At 40.5% G+C, this 27,641-nt stretch overlaps 1 protein-coding gene across 1 annotated transcript in view; it reads left to right on the top strand.

Annotated features, from left to right (window-relative positions):
• Positions 1–27,641, top strand: part of LOC109032720 (uncharacterized) — a 225,116-nt gene that overhangs the window by 170,169 nt on the left and 27,306 nt on the right. The window contains exons 2-3 of the mRNA XM_019044992.2: positions 2,466–2,678; positions 15,859–15,997. Of these exons, the coding sequence (XP_018900537.2) occupies positions 2,466–2,678; positions 15,859–15,997 (352 nt within the window). The remainder of the gene's footprint in view (positions 1–2,465; positions 2,679–15,858; positions 15,998–27,641) is intronic.

The raw sequence follows: 27,641 nt of genomic DNA, 5'->3' as shown, positions 1-27,641 counted from the left end.
GACGTTGAAAGTACCAGACCACGTATCTCGTTTGCGGTGTTTAAAAATCTCCACCCACATTACATTTTTTTGAAGGAGATCAAATCAATGCCATTCTTTACAATTTTCACAGATTTTTCTCAACACGAAGAGGAAAAATCACTGAGGTTTTCGCTAATTAACGTTGAGTAGTTTTCCATTTAAAAAATAAAGTATAGCAGGAAGTCTGCGACGCCGCAAACCGAGATACGTGGTTTGGTAGTTTCACCGTCGATATCTAAAGCGCACCACTGCAGTTAAGTCCGTTTGATGCTGAATTAAATCTCAGGTTGGCCCGAGATTTTTGAGACACGAGTGAATAGAGGCTTTCACTCAATTTGAAACATTACACAATTATTCAAACATCTTTGGCGTTGTCCGTGGACCCGAGGGGCAAGAGGAGCTACCGGAGGATTAAAACGTCTAAATACGGGTGCAGCTGATTCGGACCAAATAACAGACTGGTTGCCTGTGTCTGTATGTGTGAGTGTGTGTGTGTGTGTGTCAATGCAGCTATGAAAGACAAATAGAACGACCTAAATATAAGGCTAGCAGTTAAATAACCGCACCGACCACGTCTCTGTTGATCAGAAACCGAAGCACGATTGCATTTCATACAACAAGTTGCTTTATGGAGCCATTCACTCTCCAACTTTTAAAATCAACACGACTCGACATTGTATACAACCGATGTTGCCAGATTTAAACCCCCAAGTGAACGGCCTGGAAAACGGACATGCGTTGCTGAGGAAAAATGGAAACCGACTCGAGATTCGATGCGCGAGCAGAGGTGGAAAATTTCATGAAATTTATTCGCAAACTTTTGGGGAAATTTTTTGAAGATTAATTCAGAAGGCCAAGAAACGCCCAGAAACAGTGATTATATTTGTTGAAATGCTTGTTGTTGCCTGTTGAATGTTGAAACCCCAAGCCTAAAACATTCACACATTGCAAATGTTTAGTTTAGAGGTTAGGATGGGGCTTTTCTCCCTGAACCTACAAAGGGGACCCTACCCCTTCATCTAGAGCACCTCAGTAGCCACATCAGCTATTGCCAATAACAACGGCATTTTATTTCTTACGAGCGAACGTTTGTGCGGATTCCTTTGAAAATGTTTAGGAATTTGCTTTGTATTATGGAGAAAATTTACTGTTTGCACAAAAATCCGCACAACCGTTTTCATGTAAAAAATTAAAATTACCCAGTTAAATTTGGCAATAGCTAATATGGCTTGGTTCCTTTCTGTTTAACGCGGTCCATTTAAAGCTATAGTAAAGAATCGATTATAAATGTGTTCGTTGCGAACACCTTGTTTATCGATCCTTTTCAATAGGTTTAAATGGTAGATCAATCAATCAATAAATCGCAAAGTACGCCACGCCGTTGACATTGACGTTGGCTTTCGAACGCTCTGCTTCTGTTAGTCGAGAAAAACAAATTACAGACCTTGCTGTCTCGCATTTCTATTCATGATATACATTTTAGGTCATTTCGAAAAATTTCAATGCTGATTGGACTTTTGCTTTTCTCGCACAAAGTGGCAACAGGTTGCTAAGCGATCGCGAGAACCTGTTGTGCAGAAGCCCTTTGCTCATCCTCCGATAAGACAATTTATAATGCATTGCGTTTGCAGCCTTGTCAATTACTATACTTGTTACTGAGCTAATCATTAGAAACTGAGTGACTGAAAAATTATCCAGAGAGAGGAGGGCTTGTAAAATGTGCAAATGCCCCACTCAGGGCATAAAACCCATGTTATGGAGGTTGTCTTGGTATGGACGAGAAGCTTTACAAATTTCATCAATTACGGGTCAAGCGACAGAATTTACCTCAAAACCCGGAACCTTCGTCTTTCGAGTGAAAATAAAATTATTGGGATACTATAAAAGAGAAACAACGAAAAAACAAAAAACGAAACAAAATATGAAACGTAAGGGCATCTTTTACTTTTATAGATCTAATAATCGGACGCATTTTGCTGTATTTTATTTTTTTTTATTTTTTAAACAAAAAAAATATGCCTTGAAAATTTTACGCCGAAAAAAATTTCATAATTTTTAGAAAATATCACGAAAAATCTGGAACGTCTTATGAATTTTAGCATGAAAACTGCTTTTGACCTCTTGTTGAAATGTTTACACTTCGTACAGATCAAAAATGGAAAAAAATAATATGCCAACGAAAATACATTGAAGGTGTATTTCGCAACTAAGACTGTGAAATGCTACTCAAAAACTAGAGAATCACAAGCAAGTTATACAACTTTGCATTGAAGGCGAAAAAGTAATAGAAAACTTGAGGGATTCAAGGAAATATCTCTCAGATTTTACTTCGTGTATAAACTCTGGTGTGCCGAAACTCATTCATTGCGTTTATTTTTCAGGAGCTCATAAAATTACTGAGAATGTTACGTGATGATTTACGTGTGATTTATTTCATGTTTCAGGGGTATTTTTGCATCGGTGAGGAGGTGCAAGTCATTAGAAACTGGTGAAGTTTTCGCAGCTAAATTCTCAAGTCGGACGAGATACGGCGAAGATTGTAGCGCGGAAATCCACCACGAAATTGCCCTTCTCTCTCTGTGTTCTCCATCACCTAGGATCATCCGCCTTCATGATGTGTTCCAAACTCCTTCAGTCATCATCATCGTTATGGAATTGTAAGTTTCATTTACATCCTTCTCTATTTAAATGAAATTTAAAAATTAGTATAGGAAAATAATACATTAGTTAAACTCAAACCGGTGAATTTAAGAACGAAAGACTAGTGACCGCATAAACTACGAATTAGGTATATTCTAGCAGTCAAAATGCTAATATCAGATAGATGACTGGTAAATTCCTCATTATTTTTGATGGTGAATTTGCAGAAATGCGTACCTATTTTGGTCTCCAGTGTTGCAGATTTCCTTTCATAAACTTAATTTTCTACTTGAAAAAGTACTAAGCGTCATTTCTTGAGAACTTTTTTTTATTTTTCTTCTCTACGAGAAGAATATTCTATGAAAACTATGTCAAGGGATGATGTTTGTTCAGTCTTCTTATAAAAAAATTTGGGCGCAGAAATTTTGAAACAGTGCGACTGAGGTACGCATTTTTGCGGTTTCATCGTCAATTTGATGCGTATTTAATATCGATGCATGGTGAAAGTATACCAAACCTTGTACCTAAATTTGCACTGTTGCAAATTTTCTGTCATACTTTATTTCCCGGAAGGGGGTCTGATCATCGTTTTTGCACGAAATTTTGTTTGAAATTCCTTCGTCCTTTCAACAAATTTCGGGCGGAAATATTGAAAAACGAAGAGAGGGGGTACAAGATATTTTCAAATTTGATCCTGAAGAAAACGGCCCCTCGAAAACGCTCGGCTGTTCGCTGTTAGCGCTGGCAGTTTGACAACGACACGAACTCGGGATGAATCACGTGAACAAAGAAGGGTTGTCGCCCCGCCAAACGCTGATGTGAAACATTTGGAGCTTCTCCAGACTCAAAGCTCATGAGTTGAAGAACATAACCGGTAAATCTCTGAGCGCGGTAATTATATTAACGTGAGAAGGGTTCGAATCAAGGGTGGCGGAAAATAAGGCGCGCAGTACCTACATTCACCGTTCAGCAAAATGCATTTTGCCCAATTTGCGGTCGTTTGTTTCGCAAAAAAGCCCTGAATAAATTACTTTGAGGAATTACTGCAACGTTCATTGCTTAACTGCTGTGAAATGGGATATTTATCTCCTTGCATGTTCTTCATTCTTGACTACCGGAAACAATTCAGGAACGCTGACTTTAAAATCAGGGTCGAGCAGAGCATTAAACAAAGCTGGAGCCAAGAAAGGATACCGCGTGGAGGACCAAGAGATATGGCTCCGGCTGAATTTTTACTTTCTCGCTCCCCTTGCGGCTAGAGGAAAAATTGTCATCCCAAAAGTACCCCCCCCACAGAAAAAATAAATTGAAATTTCAACATTTATAGGAATTTTAAGGTGCCTACGGCCCAACCCCCCCCCCCCCCCCCCATACTTGAAAAAGTGTGTATCGAACGGCGTACTCTATTGCTGTGCACAGCCAAAATCTTTTCGTTCAATTTCATTCAAAATTGCAGGTCAAGTGATTTTTTTTTCTTTTGTTCTTTTTTTTATTGATTGATTGTGATGTTCTTTACGACCTCCTGAGCGAAGTGAGATTTTAAATCCCCCCAACGCTTAAAATCCTCTATGCTCAATTCGAATAAAATTGAAGAATCAGATTGGGAGGCACTAAAGTTCACATACATTTATTGAGACGCCGCACAAACGGAAATTTTTTCACGTTTGATTATTTTCAAATTTCACTTTAAGAACCTTCCTAGAAATGATGATAAATCGCGCATTTTATTAGTTATGTTACTTTAAGCATGACAATACTGCCTCTATCGACAAGAAGAGCAAGGGAGTAAAAATCGTATTGTTCTGCTACTGTCTAGTCGTCCCATTGGTCGTTTCCCGGGAAGAAAGGACGTAACTTCATTCCAAGGTTGCAAAATGGACCTAAATTCAGCTTTTTCCAAGAATGTAACTGTGTAATTTTCTTCCAAAATTTGTCTGATTTTTGCATGAAACCAGTTAAAAAATGAGTGGTGTTTTCAGTCAGAAATGGCCGAAGATCCTCCTCGTGAAAACGCAATTTGCAAGGGGAACTTTGATAACATTGAAATATAGTTGCGTTTACTCCCTGGAAAAAAAAAACACATTGGATCTAGAGTCCAGACTCTTGAAAACATTGACAAGGAAAAATACTCTTGATTCAATCGGATTTTTGCTTGAATCAAAACGAAATCCGCTTAAATTAAGAGGCTGCTTGGTTCTTGATTTAAGCTAGATTCTGATGATAGATTGTCGATGTTTTTAAGAGTCTGGACTCTAGATCCAATGTGTTTTTTTTCCAGTGCTCGTGGGGAATATGACAATCTGTGAGTATGCCGAAAAAAAGGATCCCGAAAAATTCGACGCGTTCCAATCCGGATCATTGGACATAACGTCGTCCATACGCACTTTTTCCCGCGCTTTTCAAACTACGGACAAAGAAAAATCTTCCGGACCCCTTCGCGTGGGCTCCTCCGTTGTTTCGCGTGCCGGGAAAGTTTTTATGGACGAGAGGCGAGAGAATTTTACACACTCAACCCTGTCAACCCTGGGAAATGAGCCGTTTAACGAGTATTCCGATCCCCGAAGGCGCAAGGAGCAAGAGGAGATAAAACCTTTCCAGCTTATTGATAAATAGACGTGCCGCCTCCATAGGCATATCTCTTGAAAAACGGGAAAAAAGAGGCGGGCATCAGTGGCGAAGCGCAAATACGATAATCGATATTTCCCCGTTTGAAGTCATGGTAAAGAATCGATTATTATGGTGTACGTTACGAACGCCCTGTTTATCGATATTTTTCCACGGGTTTAAAAGGTAGATAAATCGATATATCGCAAAGCACGCCGCGTCCTCGGGGGAAAGTTTTCTCGGCCGGGGTAAATGATCTGGAAGAGTGCACGGTGAGAAAGTTAAATTAACCTGAAACAATCCGCCGTGAATGTGATTAAATTCGAGCGTGTAGTTTGTGCGACCGCCCGGCCGGGTCCTAACTCCACACGTCCTCGTCCCGCGGGTTTCAAACGTGAAATGGACGTATTTCTATCAAACGGAACTATGTGCATTAAGACATGAGCCCTGAGACCCATAAGAATATGTGCATAGCAGGGCTCACGTCATAATGCACATAGTTCCGTTTGATAGAAATACGTCAAATTCATTTACGGCGCCTTGACCGATGGAGTCGCTCAAAGTTTCAGGTAAAATTGAATCTTGCGGTGGATGGAGGTGGAGTGACATTGCGCTGTCTCTTAAACGAAATAACGTGACGAAGTTTCAACGTTGCAATATTTTCATTCACGAATTGGACGATTTTTTGTTAAAGCCCTGAATAGACGATCAAATTCCAAACCGATTCCGATCAAAGTAGACATGGTGATGACTGATGGTCACCATCTACCGTCAAATTTTGACGGGCCGCACTTATTTGTTCGAAGTAAGATCAGGATGGAGTGCCACCATTCATCATCTCCTGCCACAGGAAACATTTCTGCCAAGTTTTCATTTTAAAATGGAGCAAATTAATGAGTCTAAGACTGATGACTCCCGACACTTTGATGGTAATTGGTTTGGGGAATTTGATCGTCTATCGAGGCCTAATAAGAAACTATGTGCTTGAATACTGCGTGTAACATAGTTATTCTTAGCATAAATACGTCAAATTGGTCAGTTGCGCTGGTCATTTAATCGCGTTTTGATGCTTGATTCTTGTAGATCAGCTAAGAATAATAAGATCTGTCAAAACAGTAACCCTCTACGTTCAATATTAACCGAGATGTCGCCCTTTGAAAAGTCAGGCTTTTGACGTCATCCACCGCGGTAGTGACACTCTTGATGTCTTCCACCTTGCTTCCACCCGAGTTTCACGTTGAGTAACCAGTGCAAATGTGCGTAAAATCGACTGAACTCGAAGTATTGTAGGATCTTATATGCATCCACGCCAACTGAACGACCGCACTGCTTTTAGCGCAATGCGAGAAGTATTCATGCAGTCTTGTAGGCGCTAATATACGGCTGACGCCGACCGCACTGTTTGGCGCAATGCGTGAAGTATTTTCACAGTCTTACAGGCGCTAATATCTTCATTCGAGTTTCACGTTGAGTAACCAGTGCAAATGTGCGTCACTAATGAAAACAAGGTGGAGGGGACCGAGGGTGTCAATGCCGCGGTAGATGACGTCAAAACCCCGACTTTTCAAAGGGCGATACCTCGGTTAATATTGGAAGTAGAAGGTTGCTTTTCGGATGGATCTTATTATTTTTAGCTGAGCTACTAGAATTAAGCATTGAATCACAATTCTAAGACCAGCGCAACTGATCCATCGTAACTTTACCAGGTACTTTTTGTGCGTTTCTAATTCATAATTTCACTGATCCTTCTTCTGATTGCACGCGAAAATCGGCAACTTTTAGACGTATATTTATGCTCAACTAAGGGGGTAAAATAGTGCTAAGTCCACACAATTTTGTAAGGAATACAATTCCATTGATAAAAAAAAACACCCGGAAAATTCTGACTATTTATTCCTCAATTTTCAGACAATTTTGTTCGCATTTTAATCCAGAATAATTGAAAATTTTAAGGAAAAATACGCATAACTCTCCTCAAGTATAGATATTTTATCGTGGGGGATTTGGCAACGTCTAAGGTCCATGCGGCGTTTTTCTTTGGCAAGAAAGAGTAGGAAGGACCATCGAAGGCACCATCGGGACGGCGTAGGGGGCCGAAGGAGGACCCCCCAATTTGCTTTTATTTATTTATTTATTTTTATTTTTTTTCACAGATTGCAAGTTTCTAACACTTGGTCTCGCTCTAAAATCTTAAAGGGAATTTTATAAAAGTGTGTATCAAGTCGAGGCCATCAATATTTAGACAAATCCGATAAATCCCTCATCCCTCAACTTCGAATCGACCTTTCCGATGGGGGGGGGGGGGGGGGGGGGTATCGTAATTTTTCCATGTGTGCCCCCACATCGACGGTTCAGCATCGGATTCCCGTCGAGTGATACGTGATACGACCCTCAGGGCTAGCAATATCGCGGCCCGAAAACTGACGCCCTGTGGAAAAACGCCGTATGAATATTAGAGTGTTGCCGAATTTCCCCCGATAAAATACGTATTTTCGAAGAAGGTTACAAGAGTTTCATGTTAAAGCTCCAGGAAAATTAACTTGAATTACGAACGAAATATTCGAAAATAATTAAAGAAAAAAAATGCTCAGGGAGTTCTTAGAAATGTTGCCTTCCATGAATGGAAATTCGGGAACTTCCGACGGCTCATACGGCGTTCTGTGTAAGAAATGAAGGGGGCCCAGGAGCGACAAGTAAGAGCTGACAATACTGCCGTGTTAAGGAAAAGCGCCGTATGAACATTCGAGAGTTGCCAAATTGTCTCCGATAAGATGTTAATTTTCAAGGAGCGTTATGAATGTTCTTCCTTTAAATTTTCAGAAACTGTAGATTGAATTGCGAATGAAATTCTGTGAAAAACTGGGAGGAAAATTTCCGCTAGTTTTCCAGGAAATTCGCATTTTATTGAAGGCAATTTGGCAACGCCTGGAGGTTCATACGGCGTTTTACCTTAGCACGGCAGAGCTGACAATAAGACGGTGGGGGCTTTATCGGAGCTGTTAACTTTTATAGTGCAGATGTTGAGCGAGATAAATAGGTTTTTGGTTGCGCGGTGCGTCCGTGCGATTGGACATCATCTCAGCTGGCCCGAGTCAAAACCGCGCAACCATACGATCACTTGTCTACGCGGATTCGCGTTTTCTACGCGGTAAGGTAGATTCCGAGTCCGTAAAATAGGTCAACCGGAGCCAAGCAGCTCGGCATCCCTTCGGCCCTGACGCGTTTGTCCCTTACACAGTTACACCCTTCATTCCTACGAGCCTCACTCTGGTCTAGACGAGACGCTGCGAGTTAAAATAATATTATCCATGGCGAAGTTTCCATTCTCGTTCCCTTGTCCATTTTATCGAGCATCGGTTTCCGGGGGAATCTTTTTTGCTCGCCCCTTTCAATGCCTACGTTGCCACCTATGATTTATGTACAAAAAATTGCATCGACGGCAAAAGTGCGATGTTTCAAAATTTTCGCTCCTGTTTTATTTTTTCAAAGAGGAACAAGTACCCGTATATCGTCACTTTCGGGCCAAAGTATCACAAGCGCCATGCAACGTTTCAAAATTTCCGGGCCCATTTCATTTTTTTACGGAGAATTGTTGGTTGTATCTGTTTGAGAGTTTCCCTAAATTTTATTGTCACCACAAAGAAAATTCAGTGGTATTTTCGGACAGTTTTGTTGAACAATTTATCTGTAAAAAAATAAAACGGCAGCGGAAATTTTTAAACGTCCTATGGCGTTTGTGATACTTTGGGTGGAAGGTGAAGATATAGCTTGAATATATGTATACCGTATAATCTGGTAACAGAGAAGAAAAATCAAGGAAGTTATTCAGAAACTACGTTAACAAGTTTCCCAAAGATAAAGTAAAGAATAACGGGAAGTCTGCAACGTCGAAGATACGAAGTTTCTCACTGTGGCCAGAGATGTATCGATGATACAACTGCTTATTACGGTTTTAAAATAAATTTGACAACGGGCAGACCCCCTGTTTTCCATAAAAAAGGCTCAGTTATTTTTTTATTAATTTATTTTAGTAATAAATCCTCTAACTTAACTAAAAGGGTGTTAAGTTACGAGTACTATTACTCCGACCTTTTTCAAATTTAGATTCATTTGTTTCTCATTTTTGGTGAATTTTTTGGCAAAAAAACTCGGAAAAAATAGTATAGTCGTCGAAACCAGCGGCTGGTTGAAATCAACAAAGAAAATGAGTTTTTTGACAGTTACGTTAGTTACTCGGTAGTTACGATAACTACCCTCTTAGTTGTGTCCTCTACCGCAGTAGTTATCAAAACTACCGTAAGGTAGCTGGCGCATTTTTAAACCAGCCGCTGGTTGTGACTACCTACTGTTTTCCGTGAAACTCACTCTCTGGCAACCCTGTCATTCCCTACGGCGATTTGTGATTTCCTTCTCTGCATGCAAACCGGACTTGTTCCGGTCTGTTTCAGCTTTTTCATAGCTGTAACCTCCCTCTCTTGATTGCTTTATCAGGATCTCTCACTTTTCTTATACATCCCGTCTCTTTTATCCTCCTCGCCACTGACTTTGTTGTTTTCTTTATCCGTGGAGATAGTGTCGCTCAAAGCGTCTACTCATTGTGGGACTATTTTTCTAACCGATATTGCCCATTATTATTATTTTCTTTTCCCTTTATTCTCATCCTTTACTCTTCACGTCTAATCGAATTTTTATTTTCTCTCTGAAAAAGCGATTTTCCTCGAGATTTCTTTCATTTTTCTATTCCTTCGCCCTGTAGAGAACGATAAGTGCAATTCAAGTCTGTTTTAAATCTTTAAAAATAGTCAGCCAAAGAAAAAGACGACTTTTTGCAAATAATACTTACAAATAAGTCTTATTCTTCCCCTTTTTTCCACCAAATTTGCATGAAATTACATTATCCACATGGCTCACTATAGTAGGCGTTGAAGGCTTTAAATGGAGCTTACAATGGTGTTCGTCAAATTTACTTCCAAATACACCATTGAAATTTCATTCCAAATAAGTTGTAAGAAAGATGCAATTATCGCACGAAGTCAGCAGCGACTTCACAACAAGATTGTAGTATTGTACTTCATGACAAAATAAATTAGATTTTTCCGGTCGAAAATAAAAAGTTTTGAGGATGCTCCGATTCAAATGGGAATGAAGATGCGATACTGAGGACTCTCTGTAGGAAACATTAAAAAATTAGTGCGTTAATCCTTCTTGCCCCTTCCTCACCTGAACAAACGAATGAAATATTATGGAAAAATAACGAAGGGGTTAGTATAAAAATCCGTTTTTAATTGTTCGATCAAAATGTCTAATTAATACCTGCAATAAAAATGAATTGTGGGCACCCATTACAGTGCAAATAAAAATTCATAAAAGGCGCCCAAGTCTAGGTATAGCTCAAGTATTTGGGTTACCCGGTTTGCATTTTTTACAGCGTGAGAAACCGGTGGGCGCACAATAGATAAAAACAAGAGAGGCGTTGAAATGGCTGCGCGCTCTTCAAAATTCATAATCTAAAAGCCCGTCGCGTCGGGTAGCAGCAATAAAATGTAGAGTAGGTGGAAAATGAAAAACGAGGGTGAATAATGCAATTTTCTAATTTCTATCGCAAACTGCTCTCGCGTGACTGTAAAGATTCATTAAGCCCCCCACACCCTCTACCTTTTTTTTAGTGCCTGTATACATACACTTGTACGCATTCCTCTCCTGAGAGTTCAGCGTTTACATGTAGCTTTCAGAAAAAAAGAGAAGAAAACATGTAAAACGCTGGAGTTACAAATTGATCGATGATTCCAACGCGAGGGGCGAACAAATTTTAACTCCTTCATTTGAATTTATACTTGGCTTTTCGGTCTTTTTTTCTTGCGAGAAGAAACAAGAGGAATAAATTTATCCGAGCAATGTTGGCAGAATTTAAACATTCAGCACGTAGGTACCTGATATTTGCAATTTTACATGCGTTATAATTTAAAGTCATGAAAAAAACAATCAGAATAACGCGTTTTGCGTGTTAATTGAAATTCGTGAAAGAAAAGTCTTGCCTTCGCACGTTTGAGGTTTTATTTTTTGTTCAGTGCACGTATACATTTGGACGTATTTCTGACATGCCGGAATCACACGCTAAATTTGGCAGCTGAATGTGGACGTCAACAGTCATCGCTCAACGGCTGAAATTTCGCGAATTCGAGTTATTTCCATTCAGATGTGTATCAAATCTATTCGAATAGTTCGGACAAATCCGACATAATACGATGGTCGCTGAGAATCGTTGCTGAATTTTGCGCGTGAAATTCAGGCATCGGCCCGATGACTTCCACATTCAGCTCCCACATTCAGCGTGTGATTGCGGCAATAAACGGAACCAGGGACGGGTGGGAGAGAAGGGGTGTGCTCCTTAGTCGAGGACAGTAAAAATGAATGGGAATTATAAAGCGCCAATGACGTCAGCAGCGACGAAACCCTCGTTCGTCGTCCATTTTAACTCATGAGCCCCGTCCACAATGTTCCTTTACCATGTCCACGGCTCATGAGTGCTGCATTCAGTTGGCGTTTAGTTCCGTTTGGCAGAATGGTGAATCTCGCTTTTCCATTTCCGTAAAAGAAATCACAATCATTTTAACATTGTTTCTTATGCAGATTTCTATAGCACACCCCATATTTTCCAGTCGTCTATGGTTCTGTTCGGCAGAAATAAGTTCATTTCGGACTACGAGTCCATCCTCAGCACTAAATCACACTAAACTCACACAGCACTAAAGCAAACTAAAATCACACAGCACTAAATCACACTAAAATCACACAGCACTAAATCCAAGATTTTCCCGTGAAATTGGTGATTTGGTTCAGGGGATGGACTCGTAGTCCGAAATGTAGGTACCGGTACATACACTGAACAAAAAATAAATAAATAAAAAAAACCAATCGTGTAAAGGCGAGACTTTTCTTTTATTAATTTCAAAAGTCAACACCTTACTAAAAATGAATTTATGACGTTTCCGACTTGTAAACTTCCCCTCGCTTTAGAGCTATTAAATTACCGGAAAATTCACATCTCATTAAGCTAAAAATATTGGGCCCAGCCTAATTCGAAAATTCGAGGAAACCCTCGGCCAATGAACAGCGACCTCTCCCTTGCACCTGAAAGTAGGGATGCCACGCCGTCAGACTTAAAAAACAATCCCTGTGTTCTTCTTAGCGAAGAGCGCCAGCAAAAAAATGAATGGCTTGAATGACTGTGACCACGAAGGAAGCGCCTTCAAACGATACGCTGGGCCAAAAAGTATTCACACCCACGAATCTCACTTTTAAAACGCCCCCGCCCTAGGTAAGCATTCCGTTCTCCTTATCAATCAGTGGCGTGGCGTGCTTTGCGATACATCGATTGTTATGCCAGTTAAACCTATGGAAAAGGATCGATGAACAGGGTGTTCGCAGCGAACACCTTAATAATCGATTCTTTACCATAGGTTTAAATGGCATACCAATCGATACATCGCAATTTACGCCACGCCACTGTTATCAATGGGCAAATTGTATCGATAAGTATTCGAGGTATGCTGCCGTGCTAAGGAGGAATGCCACACGAACTATAAGATGTTGCCAATAAATTTTGTTTGATAAAATAAGACTTTTCTGAAAAACATGTAAATATTTCTCTTCTTGTCTCTGTAAAATTTTCAAAGAATTCGATTCGTAATTTCATCAAGCGTACATCGGAACATTTCGAAGAAAATTATTCATGATTTTCTCGAAAACACTTATTTTCTTGGAAGAAATTTGGCAACGTTAGAATGCTCATACGACGTTTTCCTTATCACGGAAGTATTACTAACACTATATGTCTAAAACACGTGGAAACGAGATTTTGAATTTTACTTCTCGTTTTAAAGGACAGACTGACTCCTAAAACTCAAAGTTGATTATTGATACAACAGGAGATGAGGCTTGACAAAGAAATGCTATCCTGAGATCAGTGGCGTGGCGTGCTTTGCGATATATCGATTGTTATGCTATTTAAACCTATGGTAAAGAATCGATTATTAAGGTGTTCGTGCGAACACCCTGATAATCGATCCTTTTCCACAAGTTTAAATGGCAGATCAATCGATATATCGCAAAGCACGCCACGCCTCTGCCTGAGATGTCACCAATAAGTCGTAAACTCTTCCAACTTCAACATAAAACCGCGTTAAGCCGAGAGAGACCAAGTCACGTCGAATATTGCCATATTTAATTGGGCAATTTAATTTGTTACATGAGAACGGTTGTGCATGTGCGGATTCCTTTGAAGAGTTTAGGAAAATTTGCTTCGTCCTATACAGAAAATTCACTGTTTGCAAAAAAAATCCGCATAAACGTTCCCTTGTAAAGAATTACAATGCCCAGGTTTTGGAAGTAGCTGATGTTGCTTGGTTCCTCTCTGCTAAAAGCGGTCCAATTATAAACTTATATGCAGTAAACTATGAAGAGTATTTCTCAGCATGAAGAGAACCGAGACGATAATCCAGGGGGTTTCCGCAGGAAAATTTCGAAATAAGGCCAAACTCCAGGATAAGAGCAAAAATAATCATAATTCGGATGAGTGCTCCCTTTTGACTCGTTCTTGCTACCTTCTCAATATAAATAACAAATCAAATGCAAACTCGAATCCATGGCACAAAAAGAAATGGGCTGATTTCATTTCCGCCCTGAGACGCAGTGGTAAGAAAAAAATACGACGAGGTTCTGACATAACATTACCCTATTGTATGATGTTCTCTTTATTTGAAAGAGGTGATGAATATCTAAATATCATTCTCATTGAAGAGAGATCCGTGTATGCTCATCAAAGTGGGAAGTGGGTACATAATACTTTGAATAATAAATTCAAACATTTCCCTAATGCAAGTCCTTCTTGATTTGAATAATCTTTCGCAAAAGAAAGATACCTACTTGGTTATGAAAATGAAGTTATTTACACGGCAGGCACCCTTTATTCATTCCTTTACATCCGCTTTTCCCCGAGATTGCCAGATTTGGGCAATTTTTATGAAAGTAAATGACACGCTTTTTAAGAAAAACCTTGCAAACTTTGGTGTAATAATGCTGCCTTTTAAAAAACTATAGCGGCCATAATAAAGGTTCTCAAGGCTCGCGTTAAATATCGGGATGGGCAAAGACATATAGAAGAAAAAATCAGTAAGAAACGTGGCCCAAACTGTAAGTAACAATGAGGTTAAATTAGTTCTGGATCCACACTATTTTGTGGGGAAAACAAGGCCAAAAAAGTTCACAAATTTCAATTACAGTCTAAAATTTTTAGCTCTAATCGGTGAATGCAATTTTTGAACTTTTTGGCCTTGTTCTTGGCCAGTAAAACTGTGTAGACTAAGCGCTGCTTTTACCACCCTACTACAAAAAAATACATTTTTAGAGAAGAGAGGTATTAAAAATGTACATTGCCAATCTACTTATTGAAAGGACACCTCATATTGATGCAATAAAATTGGAATAAGGTGCAATTTTTCTTGGCACTAAAAATTGTCTATCTTTCTGATACACATACTGAAAAAAGAAATTCGATCATGTGAATCGATCGTTGGTGCTTTGGTGTTCCATATCATCCCAAGTATTTGTTTCCTCAAACTGAACTTTCGGTTCGCGTAACCGATCGTTCGACACATATGATCAAACTTTGTTCGTCAGTTCGCTTTACCGCACAAGTTCGGTTACACGAATCGGAAAGTTCAGTTACACGGATCGAAAGTTCGGCTACGCGAACCGAAAGTTCGGTTACACGAACCGAATTAGTTGGGATGATATGAAACACCGAACTTCGGTACATACTACCAAATTTTCTTTTCAGTGCCTGAAGCTCATCTCACTGATACTTGAAAATCAGGTTTTATTGACCGAATGATGTAAAAATATTGAAATCTAATATTGTTAAAAAAAAAATACAATCATATCATATACACTGGAAGAAAGACACATTGGATCTAAAGTCCAGACTCTTGGAAACATCGACAAGAAAAAATACTCTGTATTCAATCAGATTCAAACTTAAATCAAGAACCAAGCCTCTCAATTTGAGCGGATTTCCTTTTGATTTAAGCTTAAATCTGATTGAATCAAGAGTCCTTTTTCTTGTCAATGTTTTCAAGAGTCTGGACTCTAGCTCCAATGTGTCTTTTTTTTCCAGTGTAAAATCGCAAAACTTTATTGCAGAACTTTCATAGCACTGTTTCATTTTGGTCTCTCTCGACTTTTCCCCACGATCCAGGTAAGGAATGTGGGATGTGGGTGAGTTGTCCCCCCCCCCTCGACTCACCCTCGCATCCCGCATCTCAACCGAAGCAAACTCGCGATACAAAGCAAGTCCAGGTCGATACGATTGTTAACAACGTCACGTGATCGGGACACGATTCCCCACGTGGACGCGTCTAGATCAAAAGGAACCACGTCCAACGCGACACGAGCCTTGTAACGCACGCACCCTTATGGATCCCGGGGCTCACGTCAGTGTGGGTATGGATGCTATAGATCCAAACGCGTGCACGTGTACGTACATGCACTTGTGAGTCTTGTAAGTCTAATCGACATTTGTCGGGTTGTCCGCAGCGCTCCGGGTGGCGATCTCCAGACGATAATCGACGACAACCTGGTGCCTTTCGAATCGGATGTAGTCAAGTTTGTCCAGCATGTCGTCGAAGGCCTCGCTTATCTTCATCAAAGAAAAATTGCTCACCTTGACATTAAGGTAAGAACCTAGTTTCCTAGCTTTCCCACCGGGTTTGCAGGTACCGTGCGGTGGCCTGGCGAGCCTGGCGATATATTGATTGATCTGCCGTTTAAACCTATGGAAAAGGATCGATAAACAGCGTGTCGTGGCGTGAATGATCGATTATCGATATCTCGCCATTTGAAGCTATGGTAAAGAATCGATTCCTAAGGCGTCCGCTGCGAACACCCTGATAATCGATTTTTTTTCATAGGTTTGAGTGGCGTATCAATCGATAAATCGCAAAGCACGCCACGCCACTGATAAACAGGGTATATCTTAATAATCGATTCTTTACCATGGTTTCAAATCGGGAAACATCGATGATCGATTTTTCACGCCTCACCACTGGTCTCGTGGTCCTGTATCTGTCGATATTGCGATGAGGATACAAGTCGTCCCCCTCCGACGTAAGGGTGTACCTTGATTTCCACATGAGCCCTGTTTTACATATAAATCTAGGCTTTCTGGGGCTCATACGGAAATCAAGTTACGCCCTAACGTCAGAGGAGCGACGACAAGCGAGCAGCTTGTTTCGTGTCACAGGACAAGCCTCTTGTGTGCTATAAGAAAAAAACGCCGTATAAACATGGCGTGTTGCCAAATTTCCCCCTGTGAGACAGTCATTTTTTAGGAAATGTATGAATATTGTACCTTGAAATTTTCATACCTTGTAGATTAAATTGCGACTGAAATTCTCTGAAAAATTGGTAGAGAAGTGTACTCAAGTTTCCTTGAAAATTCGTATTTTGTCAAAGGAGATTTGGCAACGTCTGAAGGTTTATACGGCGTTCTTCCTTAGCACAGCAGTCTTGGTTACCACCTCGAGACGGCACACGAAGCGTGCCCCCTTCAATATACTGATTTAGTGACTAAGATATTCGATACATTCGATGGTCCCACCCAGAAGAAATAGACTGTTACGATATCGGTCATTTTGTTGTGTTTTTTACAAGTGGCATAATTTATTGGCAATATAGCGAATAAATTCGTCACAATTTGCCTGCATTAGAAAATACAATTTCTGGCGCATTTTAGAAAAAAACATATGCGCCATTATTTTCCCCGAGCAGATAGGAGTGTTTATGTATGAGCTAGAAATTTTAGTCCCGTCTTAGTTTCCGAATGTAGTCCAAATAACCTACTATCTGAAAATAAACACGGGACGCTATAGTGGTCTATTTAACAAGAGAGATACAAATAAATGAATACGTTTTTGTACCAGTGGCGTGGCATGAATTGCGATGTATCGATTGTTATGCTATTTAACCCTAGTCTGCCTGAGAGGGGTCAGATTGACCCCACGGGAGTTTCAACTCTTTGCCATTTCTCGTGGTATGCACGGAATTTTTTGTCCTTCACAAATAGGTCTACAAAAACATCTAGGAACACGATTTTGAAGGGGGGAAAAAAAGAAGAAAAATGTGCATGAGAGATCAAAAAATTCACGAGTACCCCTAGAAAGCTTGAGCGGGGTCAGATATCCGTATAACATATATTTTACCATTTAGCATCACAAAAGCTTACTTTGAAGGTGTATTCATTTTTCTCTTTTTAATTTTTTTCAGAAACTTATAAAACAAGCAAAATTTTTCAGATTTTTTTCGTTTTCAGTATTTAGTAGCCCTATGAATATTTTTTGACATGCTGAGAACAACTTGGCAACATGTGTATGATAAAATGGTTGCATACCCTGCGCCGTGTTTTTTAAAACTTAGATATGCTTTATGGTTAAGGCCTGTAAGTTTAGTGCACTGATATTAACTAAAAACATGAAAAAAACATAGCTAACTAATTGATTTTCAGCTGGGGTCAAATTGACCCCGCTCAGGCTTTCTCGTTGGTTCAGAGGCTCAGGCAGACTAGGATCAATCCTATGGTAAAGAGTCGATTATTAAGATGTTCGCTGCGAACACCCTGTTTATCGATCCTTTTCCATAGGTTTAAATGGCATAACAATCGATAAATCGCAAAGCACGCCACGCCACTGGTATGGCACCGCTCAAAATCAAGGATGAGCCCGTGAAAGTTTGAAATCCATTCTTTGCATCTGTTTTTTCTCCAAAATTGGGTCGTTCTCGAGAGGAACGATTGGCAAACAAATTCGATCTGGAAGATCACAATCATGGTCAAACAGATGTTGAACATGTATCTGATATCGTAATATTGTTTATTTTGGCACGAGATCTGATGCAATTGTCCGGGTGAATTTAGTAGGTTGTCTCTCATTTCCTGTGTGCTTTAGGTTTTTTTTAAAATACTTCAGTTTCAAACATGTTTTCGACGTGAGATTCTATCGTAGATGTCCTCACAGTTTCGATGATGAACATTAGGTACTAAATCACGGTCAATTTACGCTTGCACCCAATTATATATAATCGGATAAAAAATTGCAATTTCATCGCATAAAGTTACAACAAAATCGTGGTTTTATCGACGGGGATTTATCGCAATATTATCGAACAAAAATTCGTGATAAATTGAGATAAAGTTTCAATTTTATTGACTGTGAAATTGCAACAAGATTGAGGATAGTCGCTCAAGTGTTAATGATCCTAGCGATTTTATTTCCAAAAAATCCTGAAAATCGCGACTTAATTTCAAATAATCGAGACTTTTCCGTTGAAAAATGCTAATTGCGTCCGGGATATGCCACGGTGGCTTATTTAAAAAAGACACTTGCTGAAAAGGCACCGTCAGACGGAGGAAGTTAGCTATGACATTCTCGTGAAAAGAAAAGCGTGAATTAAAAGTGAGTCGGAGCACGGCTTGAGCAATCAGTTTTAATAACTTTTGAGAATGCTGTCAGCGGAGTCTGCCGCAGTTGTTGAGCCGCTGCGCCGTACATTTCTGCCGTCCTGAGGCAAAACGCCGTATGTACATTCGAGAGTTGCCAAATTTCCTCCGAATATAATGTTATTTTTGGAAGGAAGTTATGCATATTTTTCCCAGAAATCGTCAGATATTTTAGATTTAACTGCGAACAATGTTGCCTGAAAAATTGGAGGAAAAATACTCATAACTTCCTTCCAAAAATCACATTTTATCGGAGGAAATTTGGCAACGCCTGTAGGCTCATACGGCGTTCTTCCTCAGCACGGCGGATTTGACAGCTGAAATTAATGCTTGGCAGCGGGCAAGTTGACGCTAATTCTTACTCGAGGCGAATAAATCTGCTCCCTCGCAAAATAACGCCGAGGAGTTGACAAAAGCCGAGTGATGGAGGAGCACGGGCTCCAGCCTTCCCGAGCAACTTATCAATCTGACCAAGAGCTAGAGCCAGCTCTCGCGTTTAGCCCGGCGAAAATATGATCCTATTTATAAAATAGTTACTTTTAACCCTTCCGGATGGAAAATATTCGTCTATTACGATGCTAGAAGTTGGTTCCACATACTACCTACTTTCCTTGTCGTAGTTACAATGTCCCTTATTTATGGTACCAATGCTTCGTGGTGAAAAAAAGTCTCTTGGATTAAAAGTCCAGACTTTTAAAACAATTAACAAGAAAAAATGGGTGCTTATAGTGGGATGGTTCCAGGTCCTACACCCTCTTTCCTACATAGTCGTAGCTACAACGTTACTTTTGTGGTAACGATACTACACAATGGAAAAAAAGTCTCTTGGATCCAGAGTCCGGACTCTAAACGAAGACAAGAAAGAATAGTCCTAGTTGGTTCGTTCTACTTCCTACCTACTTTCTTAGTCGTACTTAAAATGTTAATTTTAAGGTAACGATGCTTCGCGCTGGAAAAAAAAAGTCTCTTGGATCCAGAGTGTAGGCTCTTATAAAATTGTCTGGATTCCATCGGATTTTTGCTTGAATCAAGAGCCAATTAAGCCTCTTACCTTAAGCGGATTTCCTTTTGATTCAAGCAAAAATCCAATGAAATCAAGAGTAGTTTTTCTTGTCAAATTTTTTAAGAGTCTGGATACAGGATCCAGGAGACTTTTTTTCCGGTGCGGTCCCAGAGCGAAAATGAGTTTTGACGGCTTTGCCGCATTCCACTGTATAAAATACGCAAGCTCATGATTTTACTTTTTTTCTAGTTCTGTAGGGGAGCGCTGCAATGACGCTTTAAATTTAGGGGGCGGCAAATTTTGCAATTTTTTTAAATGTAGGTATGAAAAAAATCGGATTCAGAAAAAAAAATTATCAATGAGAGAAGGAATAAAATCTCCCTTTCCTGAGAGTATAGTAATTTCTAATTTTGTCGTTTTTCGGTGACACAAGAGACAGCATCTTTAATTAGTCGAGTTAAGAGAGGAACTGAACAAGCAATTTGGCCTGGAGCTCAGCACAGAGAGGAATGATGACGAGGACTTGAGATGAAAAGGACAAGCCCTCGGCGCAGCGGTCGGCATGTAACACATATTAGCGCCTCCTACAAGACTGCATGAATACTTCACTCATTGCGCCAAACACAGTGCAGTCAGGAGCGGTTGGCGTGAAACGCATAGCGCCTACAAGACTCCAGGAATACTTTACGCATTGCGCCAAACACAAAGCGATCAGCGCGGCGCAGCGGCGGAAGTTAAAATTACTAAACCACATTTATGTTTGTTCCTTCATAATTTTTTCGTTCATTTCTTATGAATGGAGGACCTTGTCCACACAAAGATAGGTTTATGGAGCTTAACTTTCGCGTCAAGTTCCGTGAAATTTTGCTAGTAGTGTTGACAGGGCTTTCGCATTTTTTGGAATTTCACCGAAGAACATTGAAATTGTAATGCAATAAATTGCAATTTCTTTTAAATAATTTCGTTCCACCGTGCTGTTTGGGTAAGATAGTTCATGGCCGCATTCTTTCCAGACGATCCGAACGACTATAAGTTTGATTCCCTTCACATTGAGAGTAAAGACCATGCATATCAATTTTTGATTGGCTCCCGTATTTTAGGCCTCCACAGTGTCACAAACACTGAAAAAAAAAAAGAATCTTAAATTTTCCGCCAAGAAGTATTTTTTCCTAGATCAAGACTTTTGCTGCTCAATATAAACTACTTTCTTGCTTGACCCAAACATTATTTTTCTTGTATCATGAAAAATTCAGCTTAAATCAAGATAAAAAAAAAAAAAAAAATTATTGGCGGCAAATTCAAGAATGATCATGCTTGAGCCATACGCACCTTTTTTCAGTGAACGGGAATAAATATTACATTTTCACCAGTTGCAAAGATCATAAACTGGAATGGACCGGGAAATGGGGGGTACGACAAGGAACAAATGGAATGAGAGAGGGAGCGAAGACAAGAATTCGGGAATGGGTTGATCAAAGATTACAAAAAACGTCCGATTTGTATAATCTTCATTCCGGTTTGTTACATTCATAAGCCGCGTTGCCTCAACTCTCTCTGTAAAGGGACTCTAGACTAAGCTACCGCACACAACAACACGATTCGTTGTCACATTGACGCAGCAATTACCTCGTTAGAAGAGGAACATACGCAATGAGCTCGGTCCCGACGCAGTTATAAGAAACGAGAGTAGGTAGATGAGTAATCGCTTTCCTCCTTTGGTGAGCTTTAAAACAGTCAGGAACTTCGCCGTAAATTCCTAATGATACTCACATATGGCCGGCTCGCTTCATAGGAAGAAACGGCCAACCACCTACGAAATTACCTTAACTCTGACCTTACTGTTCTTTCCAAGTCGAAGTTTACGCACTATAGTTTTGACTGAAATTGTGAATGAGTCACAGAGGGACTTCGACCAATAAATCAACCGGACACGCACAGTAGACTGATCTACCGAACGTATGGTCGGGTTCTCGAGTAAGCTGGTTTCTTTTTTCCTTCTTTTTTTCGTGCCCCTCTTCCCCTCCCCCCTCGATACAAAATTTCATACTGGGCCTGTTGCAAACTTCGGCTAGAGCTAGGAGGAAAATTATTTTTAATAGTAAATAGCTCAAAAATCACGATAAGCGCATCAGGAAAGTCTGAAATACACTCCCAACTTCACAATCTATGTAAGAAATGTGCGTTTTTTAGGCTTCCCGCTTCAAAAATGCTACTATACTGCACGGGTGAACATTCCGTAAGAGGAGTCGTTCCATCCAACTCTTGCGCCAAAGGATGGCTACACAATATTCAGCACGGCAGACGCTTCCGCACGCAATTCATTAGGAAACACTATGGTCTTCATCAACGCAAGAAAAAGGTAAACATAAATACGCCAGTTGATAAAAATCTCGTCTTTGTCACATGTGTTTTGACAGGTTGGCGTCGGTCATGTTGGATATTGCGTAGCAACCTAGTGGGCAAGGGTTGGATGGAACGGCTTCCTCTTACAAAATGTTCACCTGTGCCGTGGTATCATATTTTAAAACGGCAAGGTAACAAAATTGCAAATTTCTAAGATTGTGAATTTCGTAGTGTAATTTAGACTTTCCCAATGCGCTCAACGTGATTTTTAAGCCATTTTCTGTGAGAGGGTACTACTCTTTTTAATCCAGCCGAAGTTTAGAACAGGCCCGGCCCATTAGGAATTTCTGGCTCACAATCAGGTTAGGAACAAAATATGTGGCATTAGTTTTCCTACGCACATAAGTGTTTTTACGGGATGAGCCAGAAATTGTAGTTTCCCATTGCATTATGTAGTTTAGATATCTTCGGTCGCGTTATGTATTATCTGACAATGGACAGTCTGGCTCACGATCAGTTTAGGAGCAACGTATGTAACATAGTTATCCTGTACACATGAGTGTTTTTACGGATGTACCCAGGAATTGTAGTTCCCAATTGCACAATGTAGTTTAGATATATCGTCTTTGGTCGCGTTATGTATTATCTTACAATGGACAGGTCCGGCTTACGATCAGTTTAGGAAGAACGTATGTACCATTAGTTCTCCTATGCATATAGGTGTTTTTAAGGATGAATAAGAAATTTGAGTTCCCAATTGCATAATGTAGTCCAAATATATCATCTCTGGTCGCGTTACGTGTTGTCCAACAACTTGCGGTGAGTTCCCACCGTGCGACGTAGTGCCGCGAGACGAAGCTTGATCTTGAAACAATAATATTTTTGATAAAGTCGAGTGGAAAAAAAGTTGGACGTTTGGACAGAGGGGACCTTCACCAAGTTCGTAAACCTTGGTCATGAGTAATTTCGTCGGGTTAGGGCAGGCGGGCATAAAATCTACGCGCTCATTTAAATACTATAGCGAGTCAATTATCGTCCTTTTTTCTTACTTTATTCCCAGCTCCAAGCCAAAAACTGACAAATGAAACCGCGTTCTCTGCCCACGTCATGTGGGCTCCTCGCAGCCGAGCCGGCGCCATACCGGCGTCATCGCTGTTTTTCACTGCCAACTTGTTGTACCTGTACGCGTCGTCCTTAACTGAAATCCTAACACCAAAAGAGCGGTTTCCTACACTGCCGTGCTAAGGAAGAACGCCGGATGAACCTTCAGATGTTGCCATGTTTCATTCAATAGAAAACGAATTTACTTGGAAAATTGTGAATATTTTACGTCTAATTTTAGACGAATTTGTTAACGATTTAATCTAAAACATCTGAAAATTTCAAGGAGAAATATGCATAAATTTCCGCAAAAATAAACATTTTATCGAAGGAAATTTGGCAACTCTCGAATGTTTACACGGCGTTTTTCCTTAGCATGGCAGTACAGTATATTATGCAAGTTTTAGCGAAGGTAGTTCAGAAAAACCAGTAGAGAGGAAGAAATAGGAAAAATATCTCTGTCAGTTTTGGGGTTCAATAATATTAATTTTCGGTTTTAAATGCTTAACAATTTATAGTGCTTTCGAGAACATTGGGTCAAAGTTTACAGCATGGGTGGATCCAGGGGGGGGGGGGGGTATAGGGGCATGCGCTTGCTGCCCTCTGCTCGGCCAAAAGGAAGAAAAGAGAAGGAAGAAAGAATGAAGGAGCGGAGGGAAGAGGAAGGGCAAATATTCTCGACGAAATTGACTCAAACTGCTACATACTTCAAAAATTCAAAAATTTTCTGGTGGAGACCCCAGGAGCCCCCGCCCCTCCGTTCGAGGTGTCTTATACCTACGCATGTAAGTAACATGCGTTCAACCACCTTGAAAGATTAATTGCTAAAAAAATGAATTTTCTAATCTGCTATGCCTAAATGTCCCCTCTCGAAAAGAACTACGTTTCAACGTTTCTTAAGGGAGAACCCCATTTTTTAGGATGTCACCTTGCTGGATCTCCCATCCTTCATCGTGCTGATGGATAATTGGACTACATTTTGCAGTTATGAACTTTAATTTCTGGTTAATTCGTAAAACCACTTATGTGCATAAAGAAATAAAAAGTATACACGTTATCTCTAAACTGAGCCATAATTTACAGTTCCTAATTGGAAAATGTAATCCAATTGTAAATTCGGAGCCCATTGTGTCCCACTATCCTGGATCTTCTTGTTTCCCGGTCTCTGAACACAGCTTGCGCCTGTGTTAACCACAAGATCCTGACTTGGTTCACTTCCTACAGGGCTGCTCAGGGAGAGGTTGAGGTCCCGAAAATAAACGACCTTACAAGAGCCTGCGAGAGGTCTCCTGGCGCGAGCGTCGAAGAGTTATTAATCGATCCCCGGATCGTTTACGACGGAGAGTGCTCTTTAATAAGAGCCTTTGAATGGGAGAGCTCTCGCTAATGAAGTGTGACCAGGGCTCCCGACCCCGCGAGCAAGAGGACTTCCGGACCGTCCACCGCCTAGTCCGCCGCGCTGTGGGAGAACATCGTATGCGCCTTTGGACGATGCCACATCTCCTCTGGCAAATCACGAATTTTCGGGAAAATTGATTGATATTAATTTTTAGATTTTCAGAGAGTTTTGTTCGCGATTTGATTTAAATAGTCTGAAATTTTGAAGGAGATCTATATCAGGGTGTCTAGTATATTTTAATTTTGAAAATTCCTGATATTTTCCTGATTTTTTCTGATATTTTAAAAAAAATCCCTGCGTTTTTTTTTTTGAAAACTCCTGATATTTTCCTGATTTTTCTTTGAGAAATTATCGGAAACAAAGACGGCGCGACGACTTTTGGCACGGTAGGCAAAAAGCAGTAAGACTTCTCCGCAGAGGAGATTCGCGTGAGAAAAATTCCTGATGAAACATCCGATTTTTCCGATTTTCCTGATACTTTCCTGATTTTTTCCTGATCGGCCAAAATTCCTGATATTTTCCGATTTTTTTCTGATGCTAAACACCCTGCATACGTAACTTTCTGTAAAAATAAACACTTTTGGAGGAGATTTGGCAACTTTCGAGTGTTCATCGCGGCGTTTTGTCTTAGCGCGGGAGCCGTGACCACTCCACGCGGCGTATAAATCAAATTTTCGAGTGACCAGACAAGTTCTTCGAGGGGATGAATTGCCTGGCGAGACCAGCGCCGGCTCGATAAGCCCTCCACGAATTTATCGAGACTCTCGCAGGGCCCGGAAAATCCAGGCTTGCCAATTTCCTCCGACCTCTCGAGAACCTGAATTGGACGTATTTATGCTGAAGGTAACCGTGGACGTATAAGGTGATTCGTGCGCACACTGCGGTCTGCGCGCCGCGCAGCGCAGACCGCAGTGTGTTGGACGCAATGCGTGAAGTATTCACGCAGTCTTGTAGGCGCTATGCGTTTCACGCTGACCGCACTGTGTTTGGCGCAATGCGTGAAGTATTCACGCAGTCTTGTAGGCGCTATTACTATGCGTTCCACGCTGACCGCAATGACCGCAGTGTGTTTGATGCAATGCGTGAAGTATTCGTGCAGTCTTGTAGGCGCTCATATGTGTTACATGCCGATCGCCGCGCCGAGGGCTTCTCCTTTGCATCTTAAGTCCTCGTTATCATTTCTCTCTATGTCGCGCCGTTCTAGGCCAAATTGCGTGTTTGGTTATTCTCTCGTAACTCGACTTATTGAGGATGCTGTCTCTTGTATCACTAAGAGACGACAATATTAGAAATTACTATACTCTCAGGAAATGAGAGATTTTGTCGCCTTTCTCGTTGTATTTGTTTTTAATCGATTTTTACCTACACTAAAAATGCAAATTTTTGCCGCCTTTAGTTTGCGCATGGCCGCGCCAGTGGCACCCTTAACGGCTGGAAGTAACTGGCTTTTAGGGGATTTTGAGAAATGTTATGTATCCTCTTCACTCAGGGAACCTTTTTGCTAAAATTCCTTAATTTTCCCTGGTTTCCGGTGCCTTTATCGCATTCTCCTGAGTTTCCCAAATTTTGCAGGTTTCCAAGAAAAGGCAACCTTGAAAATGAGAGAGGCCACGAGCTCACAAATTACCGTTTTCCGGACGAAAGAACGCAACTGAATTTCAACGTCGCTAAATTCCCACTCACAATTTGTATCCTCTCAGGAAAATTATTGGACATTTCCAACTGGAAAGTCCACTGATTTTTCTTCTGAAAACACTTAAAAATCTACAAAATTTTGACCAAAAAATCACACTCACATTCTTGTAACGAAAATAACTGTTCCCGCCAATTTTGGAACCCTGGAATGGCCGATGCGTTCCTTCGTCTGGAAGACGACGCGATTTCGTTTTTCCTTTAACATATGGACCTATCTCTGTTTCCACGTGGGCCCTGTTCTCCGTATGAATCCACGCTTTCCGGGGTTCATGTGGAGTGGAAATAGGGGTGCTCCCTTGCGTCAGCGAAGCGACGATGTAACGCTGTTGGAAGTGTCTTGTTCATGAATCATGTTCGCCCCGCGCCGTGTATCATTGTTTTCCGCATGAGTGCTAGAGCTACCCGACTTGAAACTCCGCTAAACGACGCGCAATGGGGTGAGTCAACGGAGAATTCGGACAAAATTTAGAAACTGTAAAAGCTTATAACTTTCATTTTTACAAAACTTCGAGGTCTTAAAAGTGGTCCCATTGGTTTTCTCGTAAAATTTACTTCCAAAAGCACCCCTTAAATTTCAAAATTCGACGAAACAATCATCAAAATTTGCGGTTTTAGTCAAATATTTTATGACAGACTTTTCTGATTGACTAGTACCACTGTGCGGTGTCGCGTCGCGACCCGGAAGAGGTTCGAAGGGATCGAAGAGCTGAAATCGGAAATTGTATTCAAGATCGAAGGGCTTTCTGTATTGGGAGTACGCCCCATGGCCGCTATGTCTCCAAATCTGCAGAGAAAGCTTCGTGGGTCGTATTCAAAAACTTAAAGGAAGAAGGCTGAATTGAGGGACTTGGAGGACAGGGCGCATAAAAGCAGTTTCAAAGAAAAATTTGACACATTAGTGATGTCAATTAAATCTGCACTGGAAAAAAACACATTGGTTCTAGAGTCCATACTCTTACAAACATCGACAAGAAAAAATACTCTTGATTCAATCAGATCTAAGCTTAAATCAAGAACCAAGCCTCTTAATTTGAGCGGATTTCCTTTTGATTTAAGCTTAAATCTGATTGAATCAAGAGTCCTCTTTCTTGTCAATGTTTTCAAGAGTCTGGACTCTAGATCCAATGTGTTTTTTTTTTTTACCAGTGTAGGTCTGATTATGGTTGTCGGGGTGGTCACCAAAACGCTTCTTGACCAAAAAAAACACCTACTTAGTGGAAGCGTGAGTTTGTTAATATAAATTTTCAAAATTAAGCAATATCATTCACTATGCTTTTTAAATAAAT

This window comes from Bemisia tabaci, chromosome 5 (assembly GCF_918797505.1).
Source record: "Bemisia tabaci chromosome 5, PGI_BMITA_v3".
Taxonomy (NCBI): Eukaryota; Metazoa; Arthropoda; class Insecta; order Hemiptera; family Aleyrodidae; genus Bemisia; species Bemisia tabaci.
This window is presented reverse-complemented; position numbering and strand designations above follow the sequence as displayed.